The sequence below is a fragment of the Vitis vinifera genome, chromosome 18, assembly GCF_030704535.1.
Source record: "Vitis vinifera cultivar Pinot Noir 40024 chromosome 18, ASM3070453v1".
Classification (NCBI taxonomy): domain Eukaryota; kingdom Viridiplantae; phylum Streptophyta; class Magnoliopsida; order Vitales; family Vitaceae; genus Vitis; species Vitis vinifera.
In genome coordinates this window covers 9,642,076-9,665,037 of record NC_081822.1, presented here as the reverse complement: position 1 = coordinate 9,665,037, position 22,962 = coordinate 9,642,076, and the positions used below count along the sequence as shown (strand labels likewise).

General features: G+C 38.2%; 4 protein-coding genes across 6 annotated transcripts; 1 reads left to right on the top strand and 3 right to left on the bottom strand.

Annotated features, from left to right (window-relative positions):
- Positions 1-339: 339 nt before the first annotated feature.
- Positions 340-2,261, bottom strand: LOC100247206 (xanthotoxin 5-hydroxylase CYP82C4). The gene is made up of 2 exons (XM_002283995.4): positions 1,227-2,261; positions 340-1,041 (listed from the first exon to the last, which is right to left on the bottom strand). Exons 1-2 carry the CDS (start codon positions 2,211-2,213, stop codon positions 415-417), a joined length of 1,614 nt encoding a protein of 537 aa, XP_002284031.2. The 5' UTR covers positions 2,214-2,261; the 3' UTR covers positions 340-414.
- Positions 2,262-6,570: 4,309 nt separating this feature from the next.
- On the bottom strand, positions 6,571-10,160 carry LOC100259077 (probable transcription factor KAN4). 2 transcript variants are annotated; one of them, XM_010666321.3, is made up of 6 exons: positions 8,893-10,143; positions 8,656-8,732; positions 8,410-8,446; positions 8,044-8,188; positions 7,003-7,099; positions 6,571-6,898 (listed from the first exon to the last, which is right to left on the bottom strand). In XM_010666321.3, the coding sequence occupies exons 1-6, from the start codon at positions 9,371-9,373 to the stop codon at positions 6,722-6,724; spliced, it is 1,014 nt and encodes a 337-aa protein (XP_010664623.1). In that variant the 5' UTR covers positions 9,374-10,143; the 3' UTR covers positions 6,571-6,721. The 2 variants fall into 2 exon arrangements, with proteins under 2 accessions (XP_010664623.1, XP_059590916.1); XM_059734933.1 differs by lacking the exons at positions 6,571-6,898; positions 7,003-7,099 and adding an exon at positions 7,107-7,601 and having other exon boundaries at positions 8,893-10,160.
- A 5,568-nt stretch (positions 10,161-15,728) lies between these two features.
- On the top strand, positions 15,729-20,859 carry LOC100242067 (uncharacterized). The gene is made up of 7 exons (XM_002284000.4): positions 15,729-15,978; positions 18,158-18,227; positions 18,410-18,469; positions 18,952-19,066; positions 19,438-19,553; positions 19,805-19,929; positions 20,361-20,859. Exons 1-7 carry the CDS (start codon positions 15,902-15,904, stop codon positions 20,482-20,484), a joined length of 687 nt encoding a protein of 228 aa, XP_002284036.1. The 5' UTR covers positions 15,729-15,901; the 3' UTR covers positions 20,485-20,859.
- Positions 20,860-21,220: 361 nt separating this feature from the next.
- On the bottom strand, positions 21,221-22,108 carry LOC100264352 (uncharacterized). 2 transcript variants are annotated; one of them, XM_002284018.4, is made up of 2 exons: positions 21,861-22,108; positions 21,221-21,767 (listed from the first exon to the last, which is right to left on the bottom strand). In XM_002284018.4, exon 2 carries the CDS (start codon positions 21,740-21,742, stop codon positions 21,374-21,376), a length of 369 nt encoding a protein of 122 aa, XP_002284054.1. In that variant the 5' UTR covers positions 21,743-21,767; positions 21,861-22,108; the 3' UTR covers positions 21,221-21,373. The 2 variants fall into 2 exon arrangements, with proteins under 2 accessions (XP_002284054.1, XP_010664621.1); XM_010666319.3 differs by having other exon boundaries at positions 21,221-21,758; positions 21,861-21,985.
- Positions 22,109-22,962: the final 854 nt, after the last annotated feature.

Here is a 22,962-nt window from a genome sequence, read left to right as displayed (position 1 = left end):
CTTATGCGTGATAGTTAGACGATTCAAGGTGTTTGAAATTGCTAAATCCATTTTCCTCGAATTTAGCTTGTAATACTTGTACAAATCAAGGAACTAGATATAGAATTGGAATATGCTAATACTTCATCAGCCTTTTGCCCAACGTATAATCCATTCATAATTGATTCGCAAGCACCTTATTTGAATCATAAATTGACCATTGAACCACACGGCCATTCAAGTTTAGAATCATGGCCTGAGCAAGTTTTTTGTCAGTGGCATTATTAATTAAGCATGATTTTGGCATGTTATTCACTTAATTATTTAAGTATATATGTATGCAACATGTAAAATAAAAGCTCCCGGACAAGCGTAAACCATCTAGCAATTCCCTTGACCTCCCCACACTCGATGTTATTGATCAATACACGCTTCTTAAAAAGCATAGAGCTTGGAGTTCAGGCGTGGAGTCAAGAGGACCTCTAATGGGGTTGCTTTTGGAATGGTTAAACCCGAGCTCTCAGTCATGTCGACCGGCTGATCCACTGGCGTTGACAATTCAAATGCATGAAGGAGTCGTGCGAGGGTCAAGTGCAGGACTTGGAGTGCAAATGAAACTCCAGGGCACGATCTTCTGCCAGACCCAAAAGGCATCAGTTCAAATTGTTGGCCTTTAACATCAACATCAGCATGAGCATTGAGAAATCTCTCCGGTTGGAAAGCACAAGGATTTGTCCAAACACTTGGATCCCTTTGAAGCTTCCATATGTTCACTATTAAGCGAGTGCCAGCAGGGACATTGTAGCCAGCGACTGTGCAATCGTCCAACGCCTCTCGGGGTCCTAGTAGGGGACCTGCTGGGTAGAGGCGAAGGGTCTCCTTGATGATTGCTTGAAGATACACAAGGTTTTTAACGTCTGACTCTTCCACTTGCCTTTCCATGCCAACACACAGATCTAGTTCTTCTTGTGCCTTTTTCAAGGCGTGGCGATTGTTCAGGAGTAAAGAAATGGCCCACGTCAGTGTGCCTGCTGTGGTGTCACTGCCACCTAGGATTAGTGCCTGCGTAGCCACCATTATATTCAAAGATATCCAGTATGGTTTCTTTTTCTTCTAATACAAAATTGGGTGTTATTATTGTAGAGATCAATTTGAAAAAGCTAACTTCTGTGCCCAAGCAACAGCATTAGTCCTCAATTTTTCACAAATTCTACTCCGTATTCATGGTTTGGGTGTTAAAAGCATACCAGGCAAGTGGACTTGATGCTTGTTTCGGAATCATACTGAAAACCAGAGAGGCGCCCTTCCTCCTGAAGGGACAACATGACGTCAATGAAGTCTTGCTCACCCTCGGCCTTGATCAGACTAGAAACTCTTCTTTGGCGATGCTCCTCAAGCCAGCCTTCAAGTATGGAATCCAATTCTTTGGCCGTCGTCTTCATTGCCCTCTCATGCCCCTGCAAATCCAGCCACCATAGAAATGGAAGTGCATCTGAAACCACAAAAATGCCGATTAGACGAAAGAATTGGCTAATTGCTTTCTGGCACCGTCTTGCCTCACTGCTGTCGGAGGCAGCGGCAGCACCAAAGTATCTTTTTCCAGCCACCATTCTAACAATCACGTTAAGTGTCATATCTTCCAACCATCGATTAAGTTCAACAAGCAATGGACGGGAGCTGTTTTTGACCCACAAACCGTACAGTTCCCTAATCCCCATGTCAACTTCTGAAGTTCGAACATGCTTTAGAATCTCAAGCCGACGATTTGAAAGAAGTTCAAGTGTTGCAATCTTCCGCATCTCACGCCAGAAAGGGCTGTAGGGTGCAAAACCAAATACCGCATAGTTGTAGCCCATGTGCTTTGCGGCTACTGTAGTGGGACGCGTAGCAAGTGCTTTGTCATTAATGGTGAAGCATTCCTTCGCTACTTCCCAACTACTCACCACAAAAGCACGGCGACTGCCGAGGCGGATATTGAATGCCGGACCATACTTATCAGCCATGGCTCCAAGTGTACGGTAAAGAAGCTGATCACCTCCTCCTAGTAGATGGAGGTGGCCAATAATTGGCCATGCACCACCTGGTTCGGGAGCGTCCCTGCTCTTACTACTTTTTATTATCTTTTTCCTTCCAAGCATTGCATAGAAGACATAGATTAAAGAAAGAAACACAAAAAATGCAGGCAAATGTAGAGCAGGATCCATTGTTGATGGCCGTGACGAACAGGCATGCATGTTAATTTATAAGCCCATTCCAACAGTAGGTAAACCTAATAGACAGCATGCCGCACACCAAAAGCTAGCCTCACGGTTTGGTAAAGGGGCATGGTTTGCATTGCCCTTGTCTACTTATTTATATCACTATGGTTACATATGACGGATATATACTACAGGCCAGTTGCTTATTCAGTTCTATCTTAAAAATCCATGCCATGCCAAATTAAATAAAAGAATTATCTAGCCACCATCATTAAAATTTCTCTGACCATAGATTTTGTTCCTCCCTACATTATAGCGGTTGGTGGAAGAAACTCGATAGCTCTCCATTTATGTAAAGCATGCTTTGTCTGTTTCGTCTTATCTTGAGTAGCAGGAAGCTACTTGGACGCCTATGATGTTGAGATTGACCTCATATATATTACCAATGACAGAGGGATGAGATAAGTCAACTCTTTCGTGTATGTATATATGCTTACACGCCACTAACATTTTAGGTATGACAAAGAAATATGATAAAGGGACTCATATATAAGTTGACTCTACATATATTTATTAGGTTTATAGATTCGTTATATGCTTGAGGTGTTTTCTTGTGTAGTGAAATCTGGTTGTCGAGCATCAGTTAATTATGAAGTACAGATCATGCCACTTTGCCACCTTTCAAAGGCATAGTGCTCCAAGTCCATGGTTTATAATATAATGCATCATCTGTACTGCATAAAAGTTGCTGTAGAAACCTGGATGCATCATTGATTCATTCAAGCCATGAGTGCATATCTAGTGCCCTGGACAATATCCGGAAACATGTCCAGCTCAGCCATTAGTCTTACACGTATGGTTAAAAAGAAATCGGTGTCTTGGTGAATCAAAGAAGAACTACTTTTTCGCATTCAATCTGTTCACAGTACATAAGGGATACTTTAAAATGCGTTCCACAGGAAAGTGTTTTGCTGGTGGTGGCCCGTCGCCCGTGGCCCTTTGACTGCCGCTAATATGATTCATGGTGATGAATCCACGGCCACCACTAAAGGCCATGTTGACTGGGTTTAATTTATTTGGCCAATTTGGTGTCTGCCATCTTGAATCACAAACTTAAAAACTGTATGATCATGGTTAGGGTCTTGAGTTGCTCCCTGAACACTTAGTAATGTTTGGTTCTTAGAAAAGCTTTAAGGAAAGTTTAAAAGAAAAATATAAAAAATTAATTAATTAATTTAAAAACAATAAATTATTTTTAATGTTAGCTCAAATTCCTTTGAATTTATTTTGATTTTTTTATTTAAAGATTAAATAATTTAAATATATATAAGTTTTTAACTAATTTAAATTATGTGTGATTTTCTTTTATATTTTTAATAGTAAAAAAATGCACAAAATATTTTCTTTTCTTTTTTTTCTTTTTTTTATACTTTCATGACGTGAACAAGAGGGGCTGGGCTGATTGCAAATTTTTCCCAGAAATCATTTCAAAAATTATTCAACTCAAAACAAAATATTTGAAGATGGTGTTGGTGAAGGCCCACGATCGACCTGGAGGAGATGGTCCAAGATTTAAGCTGCTAGCTGAATTTGACAACTTAAAAGAATGAAATGAATAGTGGGCATTATTGCAGGGTCCATTACTCAGAGGTATATTCAAAATTTCTATTCGGTTTCAAACTTTCAAAGCCCATACATGTTTGCCATATCTGCTAACAAATGTTACAAGTAGAGCTGGCGCTTAACTGATAAAGAATGTTGTTGATCTATGGTCGGCTCCCAAATTTTTGTTCCATTCTGTCTTCCAAAGTTTTGAATATATATAAAACACAAAATGTTTGTTTTGGTTCATGGGTCCTCCTACACTCTAGTGATTTTTCTTATTTTTGTGTTTTGAATCTTTTGATTGCATGTTAGATGAGTCTGGTGATTTTTCAAGACAGCTGTCAAAGTAATGAGTGGAGACAACTTGTCCTTATTGTATGATTATCATCATCATCATCAATTTTGGTAATTTTGAAGACTTGCTACTTTATATGGGCGTGTTGAATTAATATTATATATACTTAAAACATAGTGAATTATGTCATGTACATATATACAGAAGATATCCAATCCTACCATCTTAAGTGAGACACGACCCCATCCAAAGTACCCTTCCCTTCCAAACATCAATTTAACTCCTAACTTCACCCCTATATGGCAAGCCAAATAGATAGTTATATAAAACATATTTCAATTTTTTGGCCACATAGGGAAGGGCTTTAGCACCACTAACTAAGCATAGGACAATCGCATTTATGTAACACAATCATAGTGATTTTTGGTTTTGTTATGTTTATCCATAGCCCATGCCGCATCGCACAAATACAAGGCCAATGAAGTTATATTTGAAAGGCCCTCCGCATAATTACACGGTAACAAAAGACATAAGATGGCCACATTGCAGTCTTATCCCACAACAAGTTCTATGATGAGTCAACTAATGGATTCCAATAAATTCGGATTCAGTACGGAGAACTAGAGTAATTAGAGTACTAATGAACTTTTTCTTTCAAATGCTTGGTTGAGAAAGGGAGGTTTTGGAAAGAGAAAAATCAAAGCAATTGATTTTAGTAAAGGCTTCCAGTCATTCAAAAATCGAAAAGAAAAAAGCTCAACCTCCAATCAAATTGGAACTCTTGAAAATGCAACTCAAACAGCAAATTAAGCAGAAAATTATCGGAAGAACGTAGGAACTGACTTAGAAATTGGGATGGAGATCCATCATCTTAAAAAACAAAGAAAAGGGAAAACAATAGGAAAATATATGGTGGAGGATGTCGGTGGAACAAGGCATCATAAGCTGTACTGTGACCCATGGCAAACTCATGTTCTAACATCATCACGGCGAGAAAGACAGCCTGATTATTCAATCAGAAAGCTGGACTACTCATGACGGGCTATCAGAGATGTGGGAGATCTAAGTAATGATAATACAACAAAATGAAATGAAAAAAATGGCATTAGTCAATTCCAAAAGGGGTTTAAGCACTAGAAGAAAAGCCTAGAATAACGTAAGATTGTACAAAGAAAGATGAAAAGTGGCCCAAGCATTTGTAGTGGGAAATGGATAGTGAGATGGAAGGGACATTTGTCCAGAATCTTTAGAATGATGAGGAGCCTGAAAGTGGTAGGGAGTACCTAAAATTCTGAGGATCCTAATTTGTCAAAACCCTTTTCGCGCTTCAATTATCTGTTGGTGGACTTTCTCCGGACAAGCGACAAATCATAATGATGATGGACCAATCACTCTTAACTTTCTGCACCTTTGCTGCATTACCAAACTGCAAAACCACCCCTCTGTCCCCAGCTAGAGGACGCTCTTGGACCCAACACTTCAGATGGATTTTTTAGCCCTGCCCTTTTGGCCCGCCTGGAAAAAGAGAATACGTACACATTCAGCGCATTAGAAACATCCTTGGTCTCCATCGGAGACCAGATGGGCCACCTTGCCCTGCCTCTCTATCGACTGATTGCCCTTCCCAAATCCGGACCGCTCAACTCACCTGCATCCATTATGGTTTTAAAGGTTGAGATTCAACTTGACCGTTCCCGAGTTGCTATCATGGGGATGCCTTTGAATTGAAGCCTCTCGTGCTGATGTCCCTTGGAAATAAGAACCATTCCACGAACCGCCATTATTTTTCAAGTTGTAAATCGCATTAATTGCATTGTTGCAAAGTGGCCAACTATGCATGCCTATTCAAATTTTCATGGAGAATACGGTAGAAAGCAGATTTAATGCTCGAGCGTACGTGTAATGAGGAAATCTCTAGACTCAAAATTATTTCGATAGAGTCCAATAGCATCAGTACATGCCAAGCATGGCATTCAGAATCCATCATTTGAAGATTGAAAACACAAAATGGTCACGAGATCTGGTAGTAGATCCTGGGATATTTTGACCCTTGTTGAGAGGTAATGATGTTGGGAAGAAACTGACACTGATGTATCAAGATCTTGCAATATAACGACATTTAATTTCAATTGTTATTTCATATAAATCAATGCCAGTAGATATGCCCATGTTATTTGTTTATTTTTTATTTTCTTTGAATTGCGATGGCCTCAACTCTCAAGACCATCTAGTGCTTTTGGACCAAACTCATGGTCAGATATGATGAGGAGGCAGGTGATATAAATACCAGCTTGACTTTCAAACCAAGGGAAAAATGATTGACAAGACGCAGCCACAAATACTTCACACCGGGTTCCCATTGATGGGTACCCCATGGCCCCAGTACTGGCCATGAAAAAATTAATTGCCATGACCCTTAGGTCCGTTCGAGCCTAGGAGGAAATATTGGACCAATGGGTTAAGGATGCCTTGGAACTCCTACACTCCTAGGAATGATTCAAATGAGAGGGTTATGGCCATTAATGAATTCCCTTCTCTTTTTTCCCTTTTTTTACTTACTCAGGACAAAATTTCGAGAACAGATTTCATGCATACTAGAGATTTTCTCTCTCTGAAAACACATTATCTATGAAATTCATAATACTTAACACTTGAGAAGAGCTAGCTCATTCGGAGATTGATCCGCGTAGTCTATTTGCCAACTTGGTCTTCCAAGGGTGAACTCGAGATTAAGCAACATATCCGAAGGTGACAAGGCGCTAGAATCCACCCTCTCTTTTGGTCCTTCAGCCACATGGAGGGCAACCTTATGTCCTTCCATCTATGAAAGGATGATAAGCAAACCAGATTATTAATTATGAGGAAGCTAACAATTTGCCTAAATTGTTTCAACATGTTTGATTTTGTTTGGTGACACAAGCATACCTTGGTGTCATTTGCCATGAGATGAGAATATTTTAGCCCATTTTCATGACTGAGGCGGCCTTCATCGTTTGTCTCCATTGATAATGACCACGAAGATCTGATCCCCAAGTTAACGAGAGAACAAGATTAGAGTACAACAAAATTGAAGTTATTGAAACAAGAGTAACTTTGCAAACCCTTATTTGAAACTTTCAGTGGTAGGTAAAGTTGGAGTTAATTTCAGTCAGGAATAATGGTAGCTGTTAGCAAATATTCATCAAAATGCTATAGTTTCTAAATAAAGTCTGTCTTATCCAATTTAATACGACATAAATGAGCATTGCATTTAAATGAGCGTGTATGCTTTCAAATATCCAAGCTAATATAAATGGAGTGGTCGGATCAGTGTTCAAAACTTAAATTTGGTCACACAGACCAAGTCATCCTCTTTTTGATAGGGTATCCGTAGCCGTCCGTGAATGAAGTCAGCAAAGTAATCCAGCCATCCAGGAACATTAAATACTAGTTAAACTAGGCACAAGCCTACATTATCGCATCCCTTGCCTTGCAACTGCATTGTGATTTGAGCCAAGTCCTTGACTTCTAGTCTATCTCGGGATCTGTACATTCACAATCCAACGGAGGTCCGGTTGGGGACACTTTTTAATTGTTCTTAGAAGGTGGGGTGGGGGGGAGAAGGGTTGTGGGGTGGTGAGGGAAAAGGCTGAAGAAAAGCAAAAAGGAGGGGGTAAAAGTTGTTTTCTGTAAGCGCAAACGTAAAATCACCAGTCTAACTTCAAACACCATGTTCGTCAAAATCAATGTGCTGAAATTTGTTTTTCTTTTCTTTTTGTTTTTCCCAAATAAATCGGTACTATTCTCTACAGCATGAACAAAGACTAGAAAACTCCAGCGTCTAGGCATTTTGAGTATATGCTTGTTTTCCATATTTCATTGATTTAATGCTTCCAATTATCAGTATGTCGCAGTGACGATGTGTAGGATGAGATGGAAGGCAAGAAGTAAAAAAGAGTGGGGAGGCGAGGATGGAGATGCACTCACCGTGAGATTTTTTGCGGTGTTGAAGGTTGAGGTGTATTGGAAGAAAAAGAAGGGGTGGCATCAGCTTTATCACAAGATAATCCTCCTAGCTCCACTTGACCGATCCCTGTCCTTTGGTTCAAACCCATATCTGTTTGCCCTTGACCTGCAATGCAGAGAGCCATTGCTCTTGCTTTATCAGACACCCAGCAAATAATTCACATGGAATAAAGTCAGTCCAATCTCAAGCATTTTTGTTTTAGTTGGTGAACAGTATACCGAATGATACAAGATCTGTCACCATTTGATCACCAAGCTTTCAAACAAAGAGAATAATAGAAGAGAAATAGGGATGGGGTCATTGAAGGCTAGAGACATTCTAATTACCTGTTCCTTTGTCAGTGCTCTTCACTGTTCTATACATCTGCATGAACACCCACAGGAAAATTTTAGATAAAGTCCACACTTCTAAGATTACCCTCTAGATGCCCTTTTGTCCTTACCCTTTGTTCTCCACTCCCCACTACATATGAATCATTGCACTATACTTATAGTATATGATAAAGGTGCAAAAACAGCCCTGGTGTCGCCCCCTAAGTTCAAAGCAACGGAGAATGAAGTCAGTATTCTCACCTGCAAGTGACTCTTCACGTGAGCTAAAGTTAGATCTTTCACATTCATCAACTCTAAGACTGATTTTGGTGTTGCTCCTGTGACATTTTACCAGGAGAAAGATAGTGGAGCCCAGTTAAGCCATGATAAACGAATAGATTTCAGCCTTAATTTGTATTTGTATAAGAAAATAACTCAAAATCAATACAAAATTAAGATATAAATGTGAAAACAATCTTGAGTTTGTTTTTGACATACTCTCATGGCCGCCAAGAAGCTGGACTGCATGGACGAAATGGGCATGGAGGGTTGTAGTCCATCTCATTCTAGGAGCTCTGATGCTTCTTTTGCTGCCATTCATCATTCTTGAATTTCTCTTGAACTCACGCCCGTAGATTTGAGGTTGGTGGTTGTGGTGGTTATGATGAAGGTTTCTTGGTAGTTCTAGGGGTGGAGGATTTAGAGCTGCCATCTCTAAACCTAAGCTCAACATGGGCTCAACAGGTCCACGATTAAAACCACTCTCTGGGCTGAAGAATCCGTTTTCATGGCTTAAGTCACTTCCGCTGCTTCCGGAATCAGTGGCTGAGCTCCTGTCACTGTAGAATGATTTCTTCATGAAACCGTCATAGCCCACTTCCTTCACCTCACAATCTGAAATGGATGGGGGGCTGATCTGCAAGGAGAGATCAGGCAAGGGTGATGTGGTTCCCATTATAGGGTTTGAGCTAAAGAACATAAGAATCGTGGGGAAGTAGTCTAGTCAAAGACCCACTGGGTTTCTAATCAAAGAAGAAGTGAAGGATGAATCAACTCCACTAGGGATACATAGAGGCTGAAGACAAAGAAGGAAAAGAAAAGATAGAAAGAAAGAAATGGGATGAAACTCTGAAGGATATGAGAAGAGGTGAAAAGGAATGGCTTTTTGAGTTTTGAATCGTGACTAGTGATTATATCATGAGTGGCTTATGATTTGCACTGCATGGGTGTTGAGAGAGAGAGAGAGAGGGGGGGGGGGGGCAGAGAGAGAGACCTAGACAGAGAGAGAAGACAGGCTTTTTAGTAGGGATGCCTCTAGGGTTGATAGGAAACAAGAGGAAATGCATACATAGAGGTAAGGAAATTGCAGAGACTCGTAGTCAGATAAAAAAAAATGCAGGAAAAAGAAGTTAACAGAGTTTTCTGGGGACGAAGCTTTGAAGGAAAAGTTAGTGAAAAGGGGAAGTTGAGTATTTAAGGATGCAGAGGGATCAGAGAGCTTTCCTGAGAGAGAGAAAGAGAGAAAAAGAGAAAGAGAGAGGTGTCCGTTTTCCTTATGTTTATAATGGAGAATGAAAAGGGGGAAGGTGCAGTGATATAATGGTGGATTTGCAGGGAATGGTTGGAATTCGAGAAAACAAATAGAGTAGTACTGTTCAATGGAATATTGGAACGGGAATTCAGTCTCTCTCTCACCCCACCCCTCCCAATCTCTACGTCAATAGATCGCGACCCTTTTCAATTCCTTCTCTTTTTGTTTCTTTTCACATTTTTATTTTTCTTCTTCCCTTTCCCTCAATTAGAATATTCCCATTTTTTTTCATGAACCAGGTTTGAGTGCAGGCCAAAATATCCCTGTTCAAACCTTCCTTTATTGCTCTCTCCCATGCTCCCCTGCCACCACTCCAGCTTCTCCGTGGCAACCTCCACGCTTTCTCTCTCCTATCATCCATTCCACCATTTTGAAACAAAAAAATTCCTCCATTTTGGACCATTTCATATTTTCACAATTTAAATTTTTATTTTTATTTTTAAAATAATTGTTTCGCTCTGGATTGTTCTACTTCTCTCATATGTTTTTTGATGATGTTATTAGCTGCCATATTTCCTCTTATGGATCAAGATATTAATCGATCCTCTAAGTTATATATCATGACCTTTTAGAATTAATAAGAAAATAAATTGGTCAAATGAGGGTCCACGTGGTCCTTCCATGCGGCGACATCTGGCAACGTTGTTAGAACTTTGGACGTTAAGGCACAACAACCTGTGTAAGGCCTGCGCAAGTCAGGTAGATTGAGCAGTAGCGATGGCTCAACCAGCAACCATGTACTCTTATCCCACTTTTCACCTGCTCCTAGAGAAATGGGTAAAAGGAACTGATATTATTATGCCAGTAAAATGTTTCACCGTGACCTTCTCCCTCTTTCTGAAGGGTTGCACCCTATTGATGAAGTCGCCACTCGCCATCACCTTTGTCACACAGCTATAGTTATTTAATTTAATTTAGAGCTGTCATTATTGGGATTCATTTATAAAAAAAAAAATAATAATTATAATAACAATGATACATATACTTTTCCAATGAAGATAACTCACTGATTTTAATTTTCTTCCTTCATTGATTAGACTAAGTTGGCGTGCATCACGTCGTACATTTTGTGAAAGAATGAGATGGGTCAAAAGACAAGATGAATGGGACCTCAAATGAAGATATTTAGCTGGAGGCTCCCATTGATAGGGTGGGTGGGTGGGTCAAATTCGAGCTATTACAATGAACCCTTATTGCCAGCTCTAATCTATTCACCCTGTTTTTTGTTTATTAACAAGGAATGTGGCATAGTGTGAAGTGTAGATGAGCACGTAGGGATTGGATAAATAAGGAGGCTTACACGTGGGAAAGAAATATAGAAGAAGAAATGAGGAAGGAGAAGGCGAAGGAATATGGAGGAAAGCAAGTGTCAGAATGGCTGGGGTGTCCGGCGACACTAGGGCTTCAGACCCACATGCACCCGACCCCACCTTACTCAACCCCATTTTAATTTCCCCAGTTTCCCTCCCACGCGCTTTCCCATCCCCTCTTTCAATCTCCCCATTTCCTCACTACCCCATTCTTCAGTTCTTCTCCATCAAAGCTAAACAAGGATTTTCTATATTTTATTACTATTTGTGAATGAAATAACGACAAAAAAACTAAAGCATAACAGTTTTTCTTTTTCTTTCCAAATATTTTTATTTATTCTAAATTTGTTGCGTAGTAATTTATGAGTATCAAATATAAGGTGTATAGTATAGGAAAATCAATGGCAAAATTATCCTAATTAGAAGAAAAAAAACTTAGAACTAGGGAGAAAATTGTAGTAGTCTGGTTGGGGAAGGGGGGGGTGATGAGAACGTGAAGGGAAGAGCGTGGGATTAGTTGGAAAAAAGGGAAGGCCAAGGTTGAATTCAATGGCTAGCATTTGTCCAGATTATAAAGAAACCCAGCTCCCCAATATTCCCTCTCCGTGTCCAAATATTCCAAGGCTAAAACAAAGGTGTGGAGCCCCACAGGCGCGTGGAAATCCACGAGGGAGGACCATAATCCTCGGCGTCAACTTGGTTCCATCACGTGAGGTGTGGACGTGACCCTGTCGAGGCGATAGGTTCCTCTTTGTTCTCTTCCCTTGTTTTTATTTTCTCCGACCCCATTTATAATGTTGTATTCTTTGTTTATTTTTATGCTCACTCCCCCAAGCTTTCTTTATTGATCATTGATCAGCCCTTTACAAGCCCCCTTATAATAACGTCAGAAGAAAATGTTAAAATCATTTCTTAATGGTTTTCGAAGCCCCGGTCAGCGCCTGATGCGCTCTAGATTCTCCGGGAAATGTAAGATTGTATTATTCTCTTATTTTATTCTACTCCCTTCCTAATAAAATCCATTTCTCCCTCTCTCAATCTCGTGCGTTGGATTAAGGAATAATATGCTAGCAGTCTGCTAATATCCGGTCAACATGTCTCTCTATGGCTCATTTTCAATGTTTTCAAATGCTTGGGTTATATTCCATATTCCATGTGTTTGTCTTGTTGAACACTCCCAGCCCAACTCTCTTTGTCCATCCTCTTTGCCTTCTGCTTCTTTAGTTTTACTCTGAAAAAGACACTATTCAATTCTACTTTGAAATAATCTCTTGAGGTACAAGTGGGGACCCTCACCCCCACCCTCACCCTCACCCTACTAAAATCATTATTTTCCCTCTTTTCTCTCTACATGTGATGGGACTTTGGAGCCAATGCACACCGGCCAACAATATACATACACATTGCTTGTTCAATATTAGATGCCAAAAATTTTGTTGGCCATTTCCCCTACCTTCCTTATACGTTATTTTTAATGATTAAGATTTGATCCAAAAATGATCATAATCCAATTGGGTTTGTACAACTCAGTGTTAGGTCAAGCTAGGGCATCAAACATGGTATAAAACTACTTCCAAGTCAATCAGAACATGATTTAGTCCCATACTTACATGGCTGATCAGCTACAAACTCAAATAGCAAAACATGACATGTGCCAGCCAGGCTACCGAAGCCATTTGTGTGTTCAATATGCAATTGAATCTTCATGATATCAAGCATTAGGAAGCAATTCCTAAATCATCAAACACTCGTGTTTTGTCTTAAATAAGTATAATAATGAGAAGAATATTAGCTTCTTCATGGTTTTTCGTGTAATCGGCATATAGGCATGTGTAGTGTAGCTTTGAAATCCGAATATATTTCCTCTCCACTCTTTTGAGTATGGAAGTAAGGACAAAAAAGAAAGAAAGGAATCACCGAAATCAACGCCGTTTAGACTCATGTGCACCGCGAATAAACATGGTTGCTATTTCCACACATTTTCTGCTGGTTCGGTGAAGTTTCCTTTTTCGTGTTGTATGATCTATATGACGATTAAAAAGAGTTTCTGTTGCCAGTCCAAGACTCCAGCTGAAAGAGAGAAAAAGAAAATGAAGGCAGACAGTAGTAGTACTAGTGATTCCCTGATCACAGTAATAATGAGTTAATGAGTAAAATCACGGTCAAACCCCAACATGCACCAATATCTTAAAATAATTGACGACTTCTATTCAAAACACACAATTGACAGCAACATTTTTCCCAACAGCACGCGCAACCAGAGGCCAGCACGGCAGCTCCCAAGCCACCGTGGACAAGAGAATCGAAGTCAAACCTCAATCGAATATTGCAAGTTGAAATTTCAATTTTCTCAGATTACAGTAGCTCACCATTGAGATTTTATTCATTTTTTGATATACGAGTACCAAGCTAGGCTGTTGTAGTCCACGTCTCTTTTGTTGTCCCATCACCCATGATCATCATTGTTTTTCGCTGCAATTAAGAAGGTTATTATAGATGAATCATGAACAGGAGCCCATCCAAATCCATGGTAGAATTCTTTTCAATGTCGGTCAGAAAGATGTGTTAGATTCTATCTCCTCGTGGCACCATCACGCCCTCAATTTTCCAGAGTAAGGACCACTGATAAACATTTTTATATTTGGCCTGAAGCTTGGTTTGCTTCTTTTGTTCCTTTCCAACATTGTTACAAACAGTGCTTATTTTGGCTGTCAATTGTTAGTGCTGATCCTCAATACTACATAAGAAAATTAAACCCTCCAAATGTCAACATCTGCACACTGTAAGTAAGAAAAAAAAAGGGCCTCATTTCCCTTTCACAAGGAATAAACTGCCCGCATGACGTATACCATAAAGGTTAGAGCCAAGGTAGCTGCTCAATAACTCATCCCTGACCCTGCACATCAATAATTATTCCTTTACACCATATAATTAATTCTCATGAATATGACATGCAATGGTCACCTTTTTTTTCCCTTTTTTTTCCCTCGCTTGGCTAGCTAGAGGTTATCCTCGTGCAGCTGGAATGGCTTTAAGATTAATTATGTGGAGGGGAATATGGATTGATTAATTCCAACTTGGTGGGTCAACAAGAAACAAAGCAATGGAAAATTGGAAACAGTAAAGCCGTGGAAGAGATGAAAGAGTAGAGTGCATCCAATGCAGGCAGCGGGGGGTGGCTCATAAAATAATGGGAAGGCATGTGAGGTCATGGAGAAGAGATGAGAGGTTGGGAATAAGAATGGTTCCAATAGAGATTAGGTAGATAGAGGAAATTGCTAGAAAAGACAGTGGTGGAATCTTGTTACGGTCGTCTTTAGTGTGAAAATGAGTGATGGAGCCATTCCGCAAAATAAGGAGAGAACCACATTATGCAGCATCTGATTGTTACCGAGTAATAGCTTAAAATATATTAACATGGTTTAAATCATTTCATTGTTAATACACGTGTTGGTACTGTTGTTTGTATGAGCCCTTGTGCCGGACTAGCTCATGCTAAGTGACAAACGAAAAATCCCCCACACGGTTGTTTTGGTTTAAAAACCGACAGTTAAATTGAATTAATTTAAAAATTATGGGAGTCCATATACTCAATTCAATTTTTTATTTTAAAATAAAAAATTTCCTAACAACTTAAACTTGATACATGACTGGAAAAACAAGTCAGAAAATAAACATGCAAATTACAGAGAAATAGCTTAAATCCATAACCTTCCGTTAAACTAAACTTTGATATCACGCTGTACTATCAATTTTCTTAAAAATTTAAATTTGTAGGATTTAGACTCAATATACATATTATATTCTTTAATAATTTAATATGGTATCAAAGCTTGATGAATGGTCATGGATTTGAGTCACCTCTTCACAATTTGCATGTTTATTTTCCCTTTTCAATTCTTTGATATACATCTTTCCCCCTTAATTTACAATTCTTTGTCTATATCTATTTCTCCACATGTGGGTATGAGATTGTAAATAAGAGAGGATGTTAAGAAGCATGATATATATATGAACTTTATTAAAGAAGTACATTATTATTATAATTAAATTAATTTTTAAATACATCTATTATATTTTGAAATAGAATTTTAAAGTACATTTTGGATTTCAAACTGAAATGAATTTTAAATAGTTTTTTTAAAAAAACTTATTAGACTGGTTTAAATTTGCTTATATTCAATCAATTATCTAAATTAAATTAAAATGATCTTAAACAATTTTATTTTGATTCCATTTTTCTATTGCCAGAAGTTTGATTTGAATTCGATTAAACATAAATTGGTGGAACCAAGCTTTTAACACCCTTCACTGAGAGCGCATGATGGGCCTGCACTTTTGAGGAGTTGGATACTGGCCTTAGGAACCAAAATCCAGTCCAGTTGTTTTCAAAGTTAGGCACATATTGAAGTCCAAATAATTGGGCGAGGCCTTTGAGGCGAACACAAAAGTGGGCCTCTAATTTTCGCTCGACTCCTAATCCAATCAAGCCCTTGTTAATTCACCAAAGAAAATTGGAAGTCTCTGCTGCTGCTGCTGCTCTCTCTCTCTCTCTTGGGTGGGGTTTGGGCAGTGGATCTGGAGCTGCGGAGAGAAAGAGAGAAGCATGACGGTGTTTCACTTCTTCAACTGCGCGATTCTGACGTTCGGTCCTCACGCCGTCTACTACTCTGCTACGCCTCTGTAAGTCTTCTTTTTTATTCTCCTCATTCTACGGTTCATCAGATCCGCCATGACGGGAAGGCGTAATCCATCTCCCATATCTCTCCGTAGAAATTGAAACCCTAAGTGATGAGTTTTTTTTGTTTTGTTTTTTAATCTAATGTGACGATTTTAGGATTTGTTTTTTTCGTCTCTCTTAATTTTAATTTTATCAAATATAAGTTCATTTAGGTAAAGAAATTAGCGAAATACTGAAACGAATCTGGATGTTATGACTATAATCTTTCTGGATGATGCAAATTCATTGCCTCTTATTGATATATTGCGTCTCTGGGCGCTTGGTTGGCGCTATGTAGTTTTAATACTTCTTATGACGTCTTCTTCACTAGCATACTTTCTATCTCTTATAGTATGTGGTCTAAATGAAAAAGGCCAGAAAAATATAATGAACAAAAAGATTGTCCTGATCATTTGTGAACTTGGTCCATCAAACAAACTTTATCAAGTGGAAAATACTCATTCTTTATCTATGATAACCTGGTAGCTTGATCATTGGGAAACCTTGGCGGAGAGTGGCAAATTTGATGCTTTCTCAATGGGGTGCAATCCACCATGATTTGATCTTTTGGAACCTTGAACATGAGTCCATGACTCTCACGCACCCAGTGTCTTCATTCACATTAGTGTCCTTGTCAAATTTTTGTATTTCTCATCCCATGGAGTATTTAAATTCCCTGCAAACTTGTCATACTACAGAATCTGGAATCTTTATAGTGTTTCAATCTGTAGGTCCATTGTTAACATGGATTGGATATTTTAAGAAATTTAATCAAGCACCTAGTTTTCTAAGTTTAGATATTCAGGCCGCTTTTCACTTTTGAATTTGATGGCTTCTCACCTTCCTTTATGCCTCAGTGATGTGAGAAGACTCGGTGTACTTTTACCATAAGTAAAAATAAAATTATTAAGGGAAGAGGGCATAAGTCATGACAAGTTCTCATGCCTAATGGACGTTTGCCTTCCAAACAATAGGTGATGTCATCTTTGCTCTATAATATCTTTAGGAAGGACTGAATCAGGTGTAGGGCAGAGTATTGAACAATGGGGCTCTTGGTTCTAATTTTAGTAATCCTGAGAAAAATGAACACACACAAATGAGGATTTTGGGTTGAGGGTGAAATAGCAAATAGAAGTAAATAGTATGGTGATTGCTGATCTGTAGGGGTGATGTCTTTGGTTGGCTATGTGATTGAAACCTATAGCTGTGATGATGATTGAAGGTAAGGGATTATCTCCTCTTTGATGATCTTTTCTATAGGTAGCTTTGACTGTATTGCAGCTGATAGTGTCATTTGCTTCATAGCCTTCATGTCATTTTCTGGTGTCTGAAGTCAATGGTTACAAAAGGCATTTTTGGTGCTGATGGCTGATAATTGGTCACTGGGGTTAGGATCAGAGATAGAATGAGTGGGGGAGAGAGAGCTGCATGGGTATCAATAGTGCTAGTGATGCCTGTGATTACAGATGAAGGTGATTGCAGTGTATCAGGTAGTTAGTTTGTGGATTCCCCCCATCCATCTTCGAAGACACCAATAGTGCTGCTGATGCCTGTGACCTGTATGAAGGTACTGGCAGTATAGCAAGTGGATGATTTGTGGATTTCCCTACCCCACATAGATATGACATAAACAAGAAAAAAAATTAAGTCAAATCAGAAGCAAAAAAATAAGATATCCTTGATAGAATCATATAAAAACTCTTTCTTCTCTCCTTTAGCCCTTCAAAAAGATCAAATTAGTTAATATGCCAAGCAAAACAGGATTATCCTACAAGAATCTCACACCCACACCCTTGTCATGTCATATTAACATGGGTAGGTTGGGTGAAGTTGAAGAGTTTAGGCATCATAGTGACAATGGCATGCTGAAATATTGGAATTTTCCATTTTCATTGGTTTCCTTTTCTTCACTGGTCCATCCTTACAAACCAAAATGTCAAGTTGTTGTACTGCATTTTTTTTGCCTCTTTTTTTTTTCCCTGTAATTAAATATTTAACCACTTGTACTGAACTAACTTGTGTAAAGTATGCCTGACTTTATCTGGGATGTTTTAATGGAATCATTATGAGAGGTCTTTCTTTTGTGATATATGCATTATGTCAGTATAAAATGGATTTGTAGTGATAAGTATACATGTGCAGATCTGAGTATGATACGCTTGGTACTTCTGTTAAAGCTGCTCTTGTTTATCTTGGAACAGCTTTGATAAAGGTACGCATGGTTGACAAACAGAACTCCAGAGCTTGAATGCATGCCATAAAATGTTTTTTTAAGGCACTATAGCAGTAGAGTCACCTACCTTGCATTTGATTTACCCTCAGTCACTCATTCCACCTTCTGTGTCATGCTTCCATTATGAATTAACATGTGATTATTTTATTTTTTGTTGGCAGCTTGTTTGTCTGGCAACCTTTCTAAACGTATCCGAAAATGACAGCTTTGATCCATATCAGGTAGTTCTGTTTTCAATTTTCACAATCCTTTGAAATGGGTTTTACACATTTACACGGAGGACTAGATGAAGTCCTCATTTCCTTTGTTTACAGAATTTGTTTCTGACAGCCTTCACTTGTTGAGTTATTATGAAAAGTTACCATGTTTATTTTTTATTCATTTTCAAATGCATCTATATTCTCTCAGCTAGCTGAATAGTTGCACATGGAAGTAAGTCTGATGATACCTGTGATCATATTTTAATGGCTTGTAAATGCTAAATCTTGAAGAATTAGTGAGGACTGTGAGGTATAAACAATTAATGGATAGTGCTTTATTATACAAACTGATCTTACTAGTAAACTCATTTTTAGTTACACATTAAACCACCAATGTCTTATTAATTTCTAAACTGACATTTTCGCAACACATTTATAAGATCTATGAAGGACTAGTATGAAAAGCATTTTCCATAATTAATTAATCTTGTTTTTATTTTCAGGAATTGTTGAAAGCTTTAATTGGTTTTATAGATGTTGCTGGGCTTTACTTTGCCTTGACCCAGCTGACTCACAGGAACATCTCTCAAAACCATAAGTTCCAGGCTGTTGGACTTGGTGAGTAAAAAGACTCGAATTATTTGAAAATTTTAATTTTTTAAGCAGATCCCAGATGATTCTATCATTTTGGTTTATTTAGGTTATTATTTTCTGTATCTTCTGCTCATTTTTCCTATACAGATTTAGAGTCCAGAAAATATTATGTATAAATGTTACATCCTTTCAATATTACTTCCAAAAAATATAATGAATATGAATTTTCTATTGGTTTTAATTCCTAGCACTCTTTTTTGTTCAAGTATATATAGTAGTGGAAATTGAAATTGATCTGCATCTCTAGAAGTTCTCCCATCTCTGTTCACTTGGCAGAGGTAACTCCATGTTTTCATGTTCTGGCACAATGAAGCTATCTTTTTCCCCATTGGCAGGATGGGCTTTTGCTGATTCTGTGCTGCATAGACTGGCACCCCTTTGGGTTGGTGCTAGAGGACTAGAATTTACTTGGGATTACATTTTGCAAGGCCTGGAAGCAAATGCTAATCTGGTATGTTCATTTCATATTTCCGATGCTTTCTGTGACAATATTTCTAATTCTTGGCTGGAAGGTTTGGGCAAATAATATTTAGTCTGATAAAAAAAGGCCATAAATTATTGCTTTAATTGGATATTTATAGAATCACAAATATGTCAATTTGTTGACATGGCAAGCTGGATGATATTTTTGCCTTTTGTTTTCTAAGAGAAAAACATGTTTGTTCTTTTGCTGATGTTAGCTTCTCTATGTTTTGAATTCAGGTGTTGAGTATATCCCTTGCTGCATTGGGATCATTGATGTGGCTTCGAAAAAACAAACCCAGGACTTTGATTCCTATAATATACATTTGTGCAGGGATTGTGGCGACCATGCCTTCTATTACCAGGTCTACTTCTTAACAAAGCTCAAACATTTTCCATTATTTATATGCATATTTTGCTTAACTAAGATTTAGGCATTATTTAGATTCTGGTTGGAGCAATCAGTCCTGTCTCTTAAGAACATTCATCTTTCTAGTATGATTCATGAATGATATGAAACCAGAGGGGCTAAGCAAAATGTTTCTATATCACACATTTCTGAAACCTTTATAACCCTTAGTTTCAAATTGGGACTAGCATGTTCTCTGGATGTAATTAGCATGCTTCATTAGATTGTTTTTTACATTACATAACATACCACCAAAGATGGTTCACCATCTATGAAACTATCAAGTTTTTAATGCAAGAATCGGATGTACTTTAGATAGGTGGTTAGATATATATTTGCTGCTTTAGGTCATCTTTTTCCCTCTTTGATAAATTGTGGATCTTGCAGCTACCTGAGGCGAGGCTTGGGGTGGCACCTTCCAAAGGTGGTGGGCTTCGAACTGTTTACCTCTTTGGTGATGGCTTTCATTAGCTGGCAGCTCTTTGCAACATGTCAAAGACCATCTACATGAGGACACCCAGAATTACTCCTCATCCTGTGACAGTTGGTCAGAGAAAGGTTGTTTAGGGCCGGTGTAGGAGATCCACGCTTAGTTGCTTTATCAGGGAAGCTGCGCTGCCCTGTTTTTTAAATAGAGTTACGGATTTTTGTTTAAAATGTGGTTTGTATAATTTAATGGAACCCATTTTTCATCTGCAGACAATTTTTAGCATTTAGGAGCTCAGATTTGGCATATTTTTTACATCTAAGTTTTTTTTCAAAAAGAATTGATCTAATTTAGTGCATTTTTCCTTGAAAGTGTATGATACTATTGAGCTGGAAATCAGTCCTTTTATGAGTTCATCAGCTAAAAGCTTATCGAGGCTCAGGCCACTATTCGGACTGCTCTCTTATTTTGTATGCTGAACTGAATCCAGATTGTGTCATTTGCGAAAATAAGATACAGTTTGGCATAAAGCATTGAATTTCTTTAATTCCTTGTTCCCATAACCCTGAATTGGCATATCCTCAAGTTCCTGTTGGTTCCACAGCGTGGCCTTCTTCCAGGCCTTACCTTGGGTGCACCTGCAACTTGACTCTCATGAATTTTCTGTCCATTTATTGTAGCCCTCAAAAGGACTGAGGGGAAGCATTTACGCTTATTTTGTGTCAAAGCATACGAAAAATGTTATTACCATTCTGTGTGGGTATGTTTTCCCATTAGGATGTTGTAACCAGCGGATAGGCCCACGATGACACATCACATGGAAGGACAAAATCCAATGCTGTTTCGTTTTATGAAGCTTCAATTAAACAAACCAAAACAATGTAGATCTACATTGGAAAAAGAAGAATCAAAGCCACAATCTCGATAGAGAAGAAGGCTGATTTGATTTCTCTTACTGTGAAGAAGAGTGTAGTCACTCAGATTCCTCCACAGATGCCTCTATTCGGAGAAGAACGAATCCAACAGCAACCCCAATGAGCACAAGGGCGTTCATGATGGCAGCAATCCTGAATATTTCAGAAGCAGCGCTGCATGTGGAAGATAGGGCACCACCGCCACCTCTTCCTTTTGCTTTCAAGGAGCTCACCACATTTGCAAAGCACTGTTCAGTGCACATCGGAACGCCCATTGCTACCACGCTGTTGTGGGCTTTTAGGCCCCCAAAGCTGTTCAGCCCTGCTACGTACACCACTTTCTTCTCTCCCTTCTGGGTTTTGCTGCCGGAGCTCCTGACTCTGGCAGTCACCGTGGCCGGACAAAGTATTGCTGATGCTGTGGCCATTTACAACCCAACTGCGCTGTAGGAGCTGAAATTTTGGTAAGCCATATAGACAAAGTGAATTGAGAGAAAATTTAAGGATGCTAGAAATTGAAATGGGAATGAGTTATTCTGGTGTTACCTCTTTCTGGAATTGCAGGGTTTGGAAACGAGAGGGGAGGCATCAAATGAGAATTTTGTAGTGAAAGGGGATGAATGAGTGCGGATAAGGTGAAATGAATTATGGTTGGCTGAAAATCAATGACGATGGGATAGGAGTCAGGAGTCAGGACTCGCTTCTCCCCGAAACAAAGATGTGGGGCCTCTTCTCACTCCACTTCTATACGCTTCTAGCCACACGCTTGTCCGATTAAATCACTAATTTAAACGTTAATTACTTCTTTGGATATTTTTTGCATGATAAGGAAATGGAGGTTTTTTTTTTCTTTTTTCCATTCCTTGTATCAAATGATTTGGGATTTGACAATTTTTTACAACTTCATCAAAAATACATCCAATCCTTCTTTTTTGCTAAAATTTTCGTAGCAAAGACAAAGACAAAACAACCAATGATCGAGGTTTAAGGAAAATAGGAAAGTTGCAAGTGTTCAAGTGGTTTGAGACTTGGGTTACGAAATTTGATAATGAAATAATGATCTAGATTTTTTGTTTTTTTTTCTTTAAAAATGTTGGGTTTTCAATTCCCAACTTTAATAAGATGGAATGGCTACAAAGTAATATTTCTTCAAATTTTTAGAACATAATAGTACTTCTAAAGTAACTTCAAGGGGTTTTAAAAATGATTTAAAAGTAATTTTTAAATGTTAAATTTGTAAGAACAATGTTTTCTAGCATTTGAAAATGTTTATAAATCTCTCGAGTAGACTCTAAATACAATGGTTTTATAATATTCTCTTAATAAAGTATTCAGATAAAATATATATACCATAAAGTAATATAATGGTTTCATGATATTTGTCAAAATGAAATCCCTTAATAGACCAATCAAATCAGATATACATACCATAAGGTATTATTTTTAATTGGATACAATATTTTTTTAGTATTATATTTAATAAATAATAATGTTTTAAGATAGTATAGCAAATAAAATTTATTATATAAATGTTTGATTTACTAAAATGATAGAAAAAAAATGAAAAATACTATGCAATTTATATATATAATCTCTTTCATATTGGACATTATTTGAAGATCTTTTCGTAATTTATTTCTCAATAAGT